Genomic DNA, 13,299 nt, shown 5'->3' on the forward strand with positions numbered 1-13,299 from the left:
CAGCATATCTAAGTACAGGAAACAGGTAGGGAAACAAACATAGTGCGAAAAGGGCTAGGACTCAAGAAAGGTCAACTGACGCCTCCTAAGTCCCGCCCCTTTTTGCTCTGTGTTCCAATAACAGTTGAGCAAGTTTGGTACCTTGGTCAATGTTGTTTTTGCTGTACTGAGATATGCTGTGTGCAAGGCTGAAGATGGTTAAAAGATGTTCCTGAATGACCTGTAAAAGAAAACAATTCACATATCGTAAGTTAGCTAAGTTAGCAAAACACAAGCTAACTAGATCTATATAAATCGTTAGCTAGAGTTTTGTGAGCATTAGCTAACCTAAGTTGTGACTTTACATGACACTTTTACAGTTAAAAGAGAAAGTCGACTAAGGTGCCAGGCTTGCTCAACTGTTACTGGAGCACAGAGCAAAAAGGGGCGGGGCTTAGGGAGGGTTAGTTGTCAGTTATGGTCAACAGTAAGTTTATGTGTGCCAAATACAGACGAACAGCCAAATGTTTTTGGCTGAAAGTGAGTTAGTGGGGACAATGGTAGGAGATAGTACCATCTCCACCAAAAAAGAAGAAAAAAAAAATCCATAAACACCGAGATCCTCTCGATGAATCTCAAACTTGGTTGGCTCTGTGTTGTTTTCAGTGGGTGTTTATGATGCTACGACATCAGTAGTTTGCCTCGTTGGAAATCAGTGCTGCTTTAGATAGATAGAGCTTGTGTGCAATAATGCTACTACATAGAACTGATGTTGTACTTGCAAAAGAAAATACGAAGCTGCTTGCACTGTGTATTTAGTAAATGACTTAACATCATTATATGCTTAGAAAATTGTGCTTATATGTTGCTAATTTCAGTAATTTTGTACTTCACCTTTGCTTTGACATGGTACCAAGAGTTTTTTGATGTTACACTAGAAAAAAGAATGAGAACAATAAACTTGAAAAGGTATAACATGCAACATATTCATAAATTTTAAGATTAACTGTCAGTAGGAGTGAGATTCATGTAGATTTGGTGCTAATGTATAAAGAAACAACTGTGGAAATGTCTGGACATCTGTCATTTGCAAATAGAAGGTTATTTTATGAGTATGAGATAAGTATATTATGAAGAAAGTATTTTGAGAGAGGCTACAGAGAGTTTTCATTTAACAGCTTTTCATTTAATGCAGAGATTCAGCGACAGTGTGTGTCAGTTATCAGCAATACTGCCTAATGAATAGTTGGTTGCCTGATTTTTTTTTTCTCTCTTATTTTGTGAAGGAAACAAATATGATGTGACCATAGGTTTACAAGGACCTATAGGCTGGCCAAACTCTAATAAAATTAAATTGTTCCAAATTTTTTTGGTGTTATCTTTCACTCACAGTTTGGCTCTTTCCCTCTCTGATGCCAGGCCCCACACCCCCACACTCCTTGTTTATTATGTGTCTTTTTTGCAGTTATGAAGAGAAGTTATGGAGATCTGGAAAAAAAATCCAAAATGCAAATGGTCATAACACTTTTATTTTGCTTTTATAAACTGTATTAATCATAATTATATGTTATTATATTACAAAAATGTATTCCTGCCCTGACTGAAAAAGAAAAAAATATCAGCATTATGTTATAATGTGAAAAGTTTATTGTTATAACAAGATGGGTTTTGTTTTACATTATTACAATATATGTTTATGATATAACAAGATATTTTCACATTACTACAACATAAAAACTTGTCACATTATTACAAGAAACTTTTGTTTTTTAATATATCATGTAACAAATGAAACGACATTACAGTTAAAAATATGTAGGCAAACAAGCATACATTTATTCAAACGATAAATACAAAAATAAATTAGATATTGAATAATAAAAAAATAGCGTATCTTGCGTATTTAGACACCGTAAGCTCGTCATGTCTACAAGGGAACCCCAGATCCACGAAAGCTCTCGTGAGAGTGATCATTTTAACCCAAATCATGATCTTTTCCTGACCTTAAGCTTGTGTTTTTGTCCCTAATCCTACCTAGGACTTAATCTCAGCATTCTCGCGGTATAAAACATAATTGTCCAACTTGCAAAATGAAGAAAATCGCGTACAAATCTCGCGAGATTTTTGCAAGTCAAGGGTTACTTTCTGGACACGACCCAAAAAACTGCGTAGCGGTGCTTTTATTTTGAAAGCGTTGTATGCGTGTTTTGACGTTTGACGCTGAAGGACGTTGAGGAAATACTCTCAGTCAGCGTGTCTGTCTGAAGACTGTGGTTTGTGGACGCTGAAACAGGAGCCGACTGACTGTCTGCTGTCGATGTTCTCAGGATTCGTCCTCTCCTCTGTGTCGTAATGTTACCGTCTGACTTTTTGTCCTGAATACCGATAATTGGACACGAAACCCCGAAAATTAAAAATGGACCCGCACGTTGATCTTCAGCCAACAGGTTGGTGACTTTTATAAGTTTGTCAGAAATGTCTGGTACCCATAATTCATGGCAGTTATTGAACTTAATTGAATCAGCGGGTAAAAGTGAATTAATAACTGCCATTTGACCGGGAGTAATTCTATCATGAACTTTATGCTCTTCAAGTTCAACATTGCCAAACCTCATTATCCTTATTTCTGTTCCCTTACTTTTGTTCATTTCCCTTTTTTCATAACAGATAGCAGCACTCCGGCTGAGTCAACGGATCCTCCCCCGAGAATGACCAGACAGCAGATTCTCACCTTAATATCAATAGCATCTGTCAACTTCAGTTCAATGATCTGCTACTCAATATTAGGCCCATTTTTCCCCAATGAGGTACGTTAAAACAAGCCCACATTACAGGGCGCACATGACAAGTTAAAGGGCCAGTTTACAATTTTTCACTCCTAGCTGTAGTGTTATTTATGCACCCAGAGTTTTGGATATATTGGCCGTGTCTCAAATAATAATGGGACTAAATGGCACTCAGAATACATATGAAAAACTCAACAGCAATGTGTCTTTCCAGAAATCTTGACCCAGTTACTCAAGATAATCCACAGACTTTGTTGAGAGCAGTTTCATGTGGGAACTGTTTTCTTTTGCACAATTCACTGACTGTATTACAGTGCAGAAGGAAGCTGCATCTACTCAGGCGGGAGAGGCTTGTGCTTAGGGTTGCCAGGTTTGAGACAAAACCATCCAAATGTCAGTTCAAAACCAGCCCGACAAAAAAGACAAAAAAAAGGGCAAATTTGACGTCTTACACTGTTGACAAAATGTTATATTATTTAATTTGACAGCATAGTCGGAGTGAGTAGCCATTTTTTTCTCTTAATGCTAATAAAGATACACATTTTTAAACCATAATTCATATTCAACTTTAATTAAGAAGGGTTATGGAGTTGACATATTATGGTTGAGACACAATTTATGAATTTGTCAAAACAAAATAAAAAAAATAAAATGGACAGCTTACCAGTCCATGAGCAGTATTCCTGCCTTTTTTTTAAACTAGGAAGTTAGTGGGGCTAAAGGTCTAGCTAACCCTTTTCATGCCTGATCAAATCATGTTTAAGTAAAAATCTGATGGAATTGATGGAAATCTGGGGCACAACTTAAAAAGGCCAGCATTTTCTTAAAAATCTATTTTAAAGCAAAGATGATTATAATAACACCTTGGTTATCAATCAATCAATATTGTTAATTTAACATTTTAAAGGCTTTTTTTTTTAAGGCTTTTTGCCTTTATTGGAAAAAAACCCCACTGGTGTTTAATCCCTCTATTTGTTAATTATGCAGTTACAACTGTTAGTAATCCATTAAAAGTTATCCATTAAAACTGGCAGCTCAGAGGTCATGATATACTCTATCTGCCTTTTGTGAACCCTGGTTTTTTTTTGTTTTTGTTTTTCGTTTTTTTTGTAAACAGGATGTTGTAAAGCTGCAAAAAGGAATTTTATATTTAATTATGCAAATGAGGCATTATCTCATTAAATGTGTTTTGTAGACATATTATCACAAATGTTTTTACAGAGAGAATTTTATCCCTTTTTTTAATCACTGCATAAATCAGAAAATAATATCAACAGTCATAAAAAAAAATAATTTTTGCCATGTTTTTTGGAATAAAATGTTATATATATCAGGATATGAATGATATCATTGAAATAAAATCCTTAGCATCTTATACCTTATATTTAATATCCTATATATGTAGTAAATATACATATTTATTTATATTAAAGGAGAAACCTACAGACACAAATAGAGATAGTAAAATACAATCTAAATGTGTATTTTGGGTGTTGTCTTTCCACTAGTCTAATAATACTGATGATAAACTTAAATTACGAAATTAAAACAATATAAAAAGTAAGAAATGGAACAAAACTTTCAATAATATTATAAACAGTAATAATACAACTAAAAAGAGGCAAAATAGCCCCAGAATCTCTAAACTGATCAGTGCGTGATAAATTAATTTTTTTTGCCTGTATTGTGTAGTTTTAACAGCTCAGTAGTAGTTGTGTTTTCTGAGTGGAATTTATGAGTAATCATGTGACAGACATCAGAAGAGACTCCCCAAAGGTCAGTGAATGACTGGCTGTGTTATACTCATCGGACAGAAGGTCTCAGGTACGATCAGCTGATGTCATGTGTAATAACTGTCAGACAGAGGTCAGGTCAGGTCACAGTGGAGTAATAACTATATGACACAGTACTGATGAATACATAGGCAAAGTTCTCTGATATCTGTATTTATTTATGTCTGTTATCTCAACATGTCTTCACTTTATGTTGTACAATTTATTTTACATGTCCTTGTTTATTGCTTTTGTTACTTAGATAGTGATTGTTTCTCCTCAGACCTATAAATGCATTAATATTTCTCCACAGGCAGTGAAGAAGGGAGCCAGTCAGACTGTCATTGGTCTCATATTTGGCTGCTACGCTGTCTGCAATTTGATTGGTTCCTTGATAATGGGAAAATATGTAAGTATCAGGCGTAATTTCTTATCAGATCGTGTTGTGTGAAGTGTGATTGGCAGCCCTGTGATTTTATCTCTCTGCGTTGTTTTATCAGATTGTCCAAATTGGTGCAAAGTTCATGCTTGTTATGGGGCTTTTTGTGTCGTCAGGCTGCACCATTATGTTTGGGTAAGTTGGTCCTGTGTGACACTGAATGTCATATATGTAACATATTATATACAGTGTAACTTGCATAATAAAGAAACCTAAGAGGAACATTTTCATTTTAGTGTTTTATTTATAAACATATCTAACCGGACATAGATGGTTTGTTACACAGAACCATCTGGGAAGACGTCCTTAGAAACAGTTTGGAAAAGGGCAGGCACTTTTAAAAAACATTTGGGAGTTGATTGGATGAACCATCTGTCTATCACGTTCGACCAATCAGATCAAGCTCTTGCCGAAGCAAGTCAAGAAAACAGCGACAACATCTTTTCCATCAAGAAAACCCCTCACTGCGGTTCTTTGCTCCTCTTTCAATTAAGAAATACTCTCGGTTCTGATGTAGCTGATCTCATCACAGTATCTGCGCTAACCTCTTCAGGGGCCGTCATTGTTTGTTCGAGGCAAATCACTTTCATGGACGCTTCTCGCTCGTCGTCACACCCTTACTTGCCAGTAGTCCCTCCTGGGACGCTGGTTCGCTGCACTACTTTTGTGGACACAAACAGATAAGTTGAAGCCTGGCGAGATGGATTCCTGCCTGATCTAGCAAACCCAGCTGCCTCGCAAAGTAATATAAAGCCAGCAGATGAAACAAAAAACGAACCCAAGAATAAAATAATACAACAAAGGAAAAGCTTTGGTTGGGAGTTGCAGTTTTAGTAGTGTTTCATGAACTAAATCACTTGTCCTTCTCATAGTCTTAGTCGCTGTTTTGGGTCCTAAATAATGTCCGCTTTTCTCTCTTGTCCTCCAGCTGTGTTTCTTGCAATCTCAAACGATGTGACTTTTTTTTTTTCATTATGTAACTCTCCTCTAATATCTCTATCTGTTATTCCTGGGTAGAGGAATCCACTTACTTTCATTGTGATACCTGTTTTTTACTATAGCTATTAACAATATTTTGATTTTCACGTATTTGTACATTTTATAGCATGTAGCTCATATGGATATCATACAGTAGTATTTTTAGCAAAGTTTTTTTTTTTAATATTGTTACAAACGTCAAATGGGATACATTCATACAGAAGTAGAAATCTAGATTAAAAATCCTTTTGTTACTTTAAAGAATGCAATTCAGACCAAACAATAAATCCATATATCAGCAAATATGACTGTACATATATTATACACATATATATGTTCTTATTCAAATATCCATATACAGACACACATTTTCATATTTAAACGTAGTCATATCATGTAAACGCACATGAATTATACACACAAACATACACATGCTTATGCCTAACCATACACACACACACTCATGACTTATTTGTTAATATTACACATGACAGATATGCTCTTTCCATCTCTTTAATTGACCCTTTATTGACTTTGAAATTTATTTTTAACTCCAGCCTTCACCCTCATTCAGAGTATCAGAACATCAAATATATATGTGAGTGGTCTGCATCTAGTACTTTACAGTCTCTCCAGTGTGGTAGATTCATATTTAAATGTCAACTCTTGGCCTTTGGCGTGATAAGAGAAGCGAAAAAACTATTCCGAGAGAATATCGGCATAGAGAGCAGGTCAAGCAAGTTTTTCGAGCTTTTGAATGCAGCAAGGGAGCAGCTCTAATACGGAATTGAATTTACAGTAGACATTATCACCTGATGCACTCACTCAAAAGTCATTTTTGCTTTCTCAGTATTTTCATTTTAGCACTTGTTGAACTTTTTATTTTAGGCGTTTGGCCGCACATCAGTGAAGTCTTTAAAGGATAAGGCTGTTGTAAGACTATTGTCTGTAAAGTCACAGCCTGATAGAGCTTATTTCTCTGAGCCAAAGAGCTCAATTGTTGGTCAGAACTAATAAAAGCACAAAAAAGAGTCAGATCGCTCCGCTGTACTGAAGTTTGTTGTGAGTAGAATCCACATAGACCATCCTGCTACTCAATAGAGCACCGTGTGTATTAATGTGTTGATGAAAATAGTTCAAATAACCTACTCCTGTTTGAGTAACATTTGCTAAAAACTTTTTTAAAGGTAAAACAATATATTTGTAACCTGTTTTTACTATTGTATGTCTTCAGTGGGAATGAGTGATACTGGGGCTGAGGACCACAGACAGGATGGGAAAAGTATTAAGAGACAGACAAATGCAGACATTGTTGGTCTTTTTATGGGATTTGCTGACCGTAAGAAAAATATAGAATTCCCTCACTCACAGCGTCTGCTATTACTTAGTAACACCTCCTCTTTGGAGTTAAATACGGATGACAGGCGCCTCTTGTTTGCAGGTCTCACAGCTTATTTCTATAATAGTCATAGGATTTCTGGGTAGCCGGGTTGGGATGAATGGATAGGTTGTTCTTGTGGTTTTACTTTTTCTTGTGGTGTTTTTATCCATGACGACTGCCATGTAAGGCTGCAGCACCAGTCTTATCTTTAATATAATTGTGAAAAAAAAAAAAACTTTAATGTAATTTGGTAAATTGTGTGACTGTAGTATTCTCAGTGTACATAGGTCTTTATGAATTTATTGATATTTTTTATTTGAATGCGGATGAATGCAGATTTGTGATTCAATTTGTGTGTAAGAAACGATGATTCTTAGTCATAAAGTCTTAAGCTGGACTGTTTAAGACCAAACTAACAGCCCATCTAGTCAGTCTGCATTCGTTTCAATCTTCCTATTTCGATTCCTGTTTGACACGAATTGATTTTCTTTCCTTTTCTTGCAGATTACTCAATCGGGTTCCTGCAGGAGCCCCTTTCATCGCCCTGTGCTTTATAGTGAGGTCCATCGACGCAGTGGGGTTTGCTGGTGCGATGACCTCCTCTTTTGCCATGACAGCAAAAATATTCCCAAACAATGTGGCGACTGTTTTGGTGAGTGCAGGCAAGTCTTGTGCGACGGGTGTGTTGTTTAGACGTAAGAATCACGAGCACAACAAAAAAAGCATTATGGTTAGGGCTGTTTTGTATGTCACATTTCTCCCAGTGTGTCAGTCTCCTAATAACTTCTGGCATACAGTGTGTAGTGATGATACTTCAGCTCAGACTCTGCTTGCTTGTATCTGTAAAGCACTGTTTATGTAAATGCATATTTTACATGCCGTGATTCTCTCTTCAGGGTAGTTTGGAGATTTTCACAGGACTTGGTCTTATTCTGGGGCCGCCGGTCGGAGGGTGGTTCTATCAGTCATTTGGATATGAAGTTCCCTTCATGCTTCTTGGATGTTTGCTATTGATTATGGTTCCTTTCAACATCTACGTCCTCCCATCCATCGGTACCAGTTGGAGATTTTGGCATATTATGGCTGGGGTGCAACGACAAGGATTAATTTTTAAACCCAACTGAATCAGGGTTTAAGTTTGAAGTAATATTGTGGCAAACTTTTAAACTAGTTTAAAACTAAGAAAATTAAATTTAAACCTCTCTTTGTCATCACTTTAGTTTTTACTCTAAACCCAGATTAAGAGAGGTAATCTAACTCAACTTTTTACCTAGCTAGCAAACAATGTAACTTTTTTTTTTATGTAACATTTTGTTCACTTTGTATCTAAATAACAAACAAAGTAATGTTCAGTTAACTTGTTAGCTAGCTAATGAACAAGCTAACATTTTGTTAAGAAGTACAAAGCAGCCAAAAGTAAACAGTTGTCTCCCTTCTATACTTCCTAGGTCCCGACAGTACTCAAATGTATTTTTTATTTATTCATTTATTCTGATTTGGGGCAGCAGACTTGTCTGTACTGATTAAACTTTATTAAATTTTGGTTTGCGTCAGTCAACTTGGATTTACTAAACGGAGAGATTATTTTTTAATTTTGCAACAGGGCTCTGCTGGATTAACTCATTTTCAGCCTAGTTTTGCTGAAGAACTATTCTTATATAAAATTAATCTTTGTTGGTGCAACCCGGTTTTATTTGTTCATTTTCAGTCATTTCAATAAAGTAATCCTTTTCCCTCTCATTGTGACTGTGAGCTCTGTTTTGTGTTTCTGTCCGCTCAGAGGCAGACCCCTCAAAGGATTCATTCTTTCGGCTTCTCACCAAAGCGAAGGTCGTCCTCATCTGTTATGTGATATTCACTCTCAGTGCAGGTCTGGGCTTCTTGGACGCCACGCTGTCCCTGTTTGCTATCAGCACGGTAATTTCCTTTATTCTGAAAAAGTCAGCTTGATATAGAAATTAAGTTCATTGTGCTCTGTGAGAATAAGTTTTTTCCTCTCTCTGTTGTGTCCAGTTTGGTATCTCAACTGGTCAAGTGGGACTCATCATGCTTGGTTTGTCCTTACCATACTGTCTGGCATCACCGCTGTTGGGGTATTTTACCGATAAATATCCCGTGAGTATGAAAACAAAAGTGTATAATTCTTTCATAGCCAAAAGTTTGTCATTTGAAATAAAATGTGTTGCTGTTCATCAGGTCACCAGGAGTTGGTTCATGGTCGTAGGAGGTACCGTCACAGCGCTGGGCTTCTGTCTGCTTGGTCCCGTCCCTTTCCTGAACATCCAGAGGTGAGCATCTGGTTAAGACAGAACGTTACAAAGACTCTACTTTTAAAGAATAGTCCCCATAGTGTTCTAAATACGCTCATCATTGTTCTCGCTGAGAGTTAGAGGAGAAGATCAATACCATTCTCATATCTGTCTATTAGATATTGAGCTAAAGCCTGTTAGCTTAGCTTAGCATAAAGACTGAAAATAGAGATGGGAACAGTGGGAAAGTAACAGAATCCACCCACCAGCACCTCTAGAACTGGAGTCTCAAAAAGAAAAAGTCATGGCAAATTTGGAAGGAAATCAAATACGCATATTTCACAAAATGTCAAACAGTGGCTTTAACTTGGAATACATGTATTAACTTTTTGCTGTACAGCATTTACATTTCACCTTCATTATGAAATAAATTTTTTCACTTGTAAATATACCACTTAAATCACAGAGAATGCCTGAGTTTAGTCTTGCATATTTATGACTTTATAATCCCCACATTTTTCTTTCTCCCTCCTCCCATGACTCTGTAAATGTATTTTTTTTAAACCTACAATAGCCTTAATATACCGTTGCACTTACGCTGCCCTCATAACAGCTTTTCAGTGAATGTGAAAAACAGTCTTGTTTAGCTTCATGACACATTTGTTAGAATTAAATCCACCTGTACTGCATAACTTTCCCTTTCTTTACCTCTTCCTCAACTGAAATCCCACACACCGTCTAGAACTTATATTATTTTTTAAATTAACAACTCAAGTTGATATATCTTGCTTTTCATTGTACTCAAATCATATATATATTTGTCTGTTTTTGTTTGCTTGTGTGTGTCTGTAGTCAGCTGTGGTTGCTGATCCTCATGCTTGGTCTAATTGGGTTGTCTCTGGGTATGACTGCAATCCCAACGTTCCCTGAGATCATCACATGTGCATAGTGAGTGGCCTCACGTGTTCTCTGACATTCATGACCTGTAGTTCTGTTATATGTGTATTGTAAGGTGGAACACATTCTTTTTTTCTTTGCAGTGAACAAGGATATGAAGAGGGACTAAGCACTCTTGGAATGGTGTCTGGACTATTTGGGGCATTTTGGTCTTTGGGGTAATTATGTCCCACTGGTCTTTACTGACATCCAGAAACCATTTTTTCAGTAAACATCTGAACCGAGAAAAAAAAGAGTCTTACCTGTGGTGATGCCCCCACTTTGGAGAAGCAGCAGGAGGCTAAGCAATGCACAGCCATAGACAGGGTCATCAGCAAAATGTATTTTAGCATCCTAAAAAAAAGGCCCACCTAAATAAATCAACATCAGTTTAAATGTACATTATATTTTGAATATTTTCTTTGCTTTACTTTGCCATTAGACAGTCTTTTCCATGGGAAGTTGCCATTATATGAGCCAAATCTCACTCTCTTTAAATCAACCAAATTCCATTACCAAAATCAGTCATTTTATCTTGCAGGAACACAGAAGCTGCTGGTCTACCACTGCCTCGATCTGTTGGTCTGTTTGTGTTCGTGTGACTTTGGTGAATCTAAACTAACCTTTAAAAACACCAAAGTCACAATATAACACAAACAAACTAACAGATAGAGGCAGTAATAGAGCAGCAACTCCTGTGTTCTGCAGGATAAAATTCCTGATTCTGCCAGTGGGGTTTGGTACATTTAGAGAGAGCGATATTTGGCTTATGTAAAGGCAGGGTCCTGTCAGAAAAGGCATGATAAAGTGGTGAAAATATTCTAAATATACTGTACAGTTAAACTGATATTGATTTTTTTTTTACGTGGGCCTTTTTTAGGTGGCTAAGATACACTTTGTTGCTGACCTGGTTCACAGCAGCACATTGCTTAGCTTCCTACACTGGTGCTCCTGCTGTTTCTCCAAACTTGGAGTGTGTTAACCGCCATCTACTGTAGGTAACACACTGACTGTGGATAAGTACCTCATACAACCCCACTATTCCTAGAATGTTTTGAGTATGATTTTAAAGTGGAAATTTGTTCTTTTTTTTTTTTTTAAGGATGTTTTATGGCCCAGTGGTGGGCGGCGTTCTCACACAACATCTGAACTTTAAGTGGGCAGCTGCAATCCAGGGAAGCTTGGCATTTCTTGGTGTGAGTATCTGTTCAGTTTTCAGGTACTTGCATGACTCACTTGATGGCATATTAGCATTTTTATTGTCTTCTTGAGATTTAAAGGGACCCGGTTTACAGTTTATCATCGAGAATAAACGATAAGTGCTCGGTCTTATGCTGAGACACTGGCCACTTGGCAGATTTTCAAGCCTGTAAAATGTGTGACGGAGACAGCATGAGGCTGTCACAGTTGTTGCTTTTCTTGCTTCACATTTATTTAAGGATGGAGAAATGTGATTCCAAGCCTGTTTATCATTGAGGGGTTAAACTCATGTCGAAGACTGATAGCGCGAGAAGCGTGTCATTCTCGTTTCCCACCAGTTACACACATGAAACTCAATGACCACTCTGTCCTCAGGCCTTCCTCCTGGGTCTGTGTTATCTCTGCGAACGGCCACAACAACCAAGGTAATCATTAACCTCAAACTAAGATAATCAGATTTATGTCATATATTTATACTACGTTGAAGGCTATTTAGGTACTTAATTTTAGGTACTTAATGTTTTCAAGAACTTGCTGGGTGTAACGCTCACTTTTCTATTTGAATTTAAGGGCTCGAGAAGATAGACAAAAAACTGATGAAAGCACTCCTCTCCTGACTGAATGAAACCTCAGCAACATCTGGAGGGACGTCCGAATCAGCCTTCAGGTTACACAAACTGTGTTTATTTTTTATCATTGTTAACTGCTTTCTAACGTTTAAAATTAATCATTTTTGGAATTGCAGAGATTATAATGATTTTGATCTGGGTCAAGGAAACATTTCTTTTTGCCAGTTTTTATGTAACTGTATTGTACTGAAGAAAGTGTGAGGCATAAGGACATAATGAATCAAAGGGGAAACGTTGAGTATCCCCAACACTAAAAAAATATAAAAAAAATCTTCCCCTCTGATTTATTTTTTCTTATGCCTGGCACTAATACTTAAAAGTTTGCCTTCATTCTTGAATTCCTTGACCTGTGACCTTAATACCCCGTTGTAGTATTGTTAATGTTTTTATGCAACATTTTAAAACATGCTTGTAGTGGATACTTCTTAACAGTCTAAAAACAAAGCACACAACTTTATTGCTGATTTTATGTAGGTACGTTGGGATTTAATAGATTGTTTCATACTGTGCAGCTTTCAAGTTTGGGTGAATGTAACGTGAATGAATATAGTCAACCACTGAAAATCACAAAATCTAGATCACAAACTAAATGTGCCTTTTGTTCTCCTGTATTAGTGATCTTACGTTTGTACATCACATGAGTTGGATTTCATGTTGACGTGTTACACGTCAAGAGCTGCTGACCTCATTCATAATAACATGAATAAGCATGTTAAGTCTTATATTATAGATTATATATAGTGAACCTCTCATAACATTACAAAAACATGAATGTTTGGTTTATTTTTTTCTATCAGTGCCCTTGACCAAGGTGCTGGTGTAGAACTGCAGTCCTAACTTATGATGGATCAAATGCAGAGAACGTGTTTCACTATATGTTGTACTGTGTATAACTGTGCATGTAACTAATAAACTTGATTTTTATAATATACAGTATAATTCAGTATACC

General features: G+C 36.7%; 1 protein-coding gene across 1 annotated transcript; it reads left to right on the forward strand.

Annotated features, from left to right (window-relative positions):
• The first annotated feature begins 2,624 nt into the window (after window positions 1–2,624).
• slc18b1 (solute carrier family 18 member B1) lies at window positions 2,625–12,685 on the forward strand. The gene is made up of 13 exons (XM_084743058.1): window positions 2,625–2,786; window positions 4,851–4,946; window positions 5,038–5,111; window positions 7,840–7,987; window positions 8,232–8,388; window positions 9,116–9,252; window positions 9,349–9,450; window positions 9,532–9,623; window positions 10,437–10,532; window positions 10,625–10,699; window positions 11,623–11,716; window positions 12,096–12,145; window positions 12,291–12,685. Exons 1-13 carry the CDS (start codon window positions 2,688–2,690, stop codon window positions 12,343–12,345), a joined length of 1,275 nt encoding a protein of 424 aa, XP_084599184.1. The 5' UTR covers window positions 2,625–2,687; the 3' UTR covers window positions 12,346–12,685.
• Window positions 12,686–13,299: the final 614 nt, after the last annotated feature.

Source organism: Lutjanus erythropterus, chromosome 18, assembly GCF_056507025.1.
Source record: "Lutjanus erythropterus isolate fLutEry1 chromosome 18, fLutEry1.hap2, whole genome shotgun sequence".
NCBI lineage: Eukaryota > Metazoa > Chordata > Actinopteri > Lutjaniformes > Lutjanidae > Lutjanus > Lutjanus erythropterus.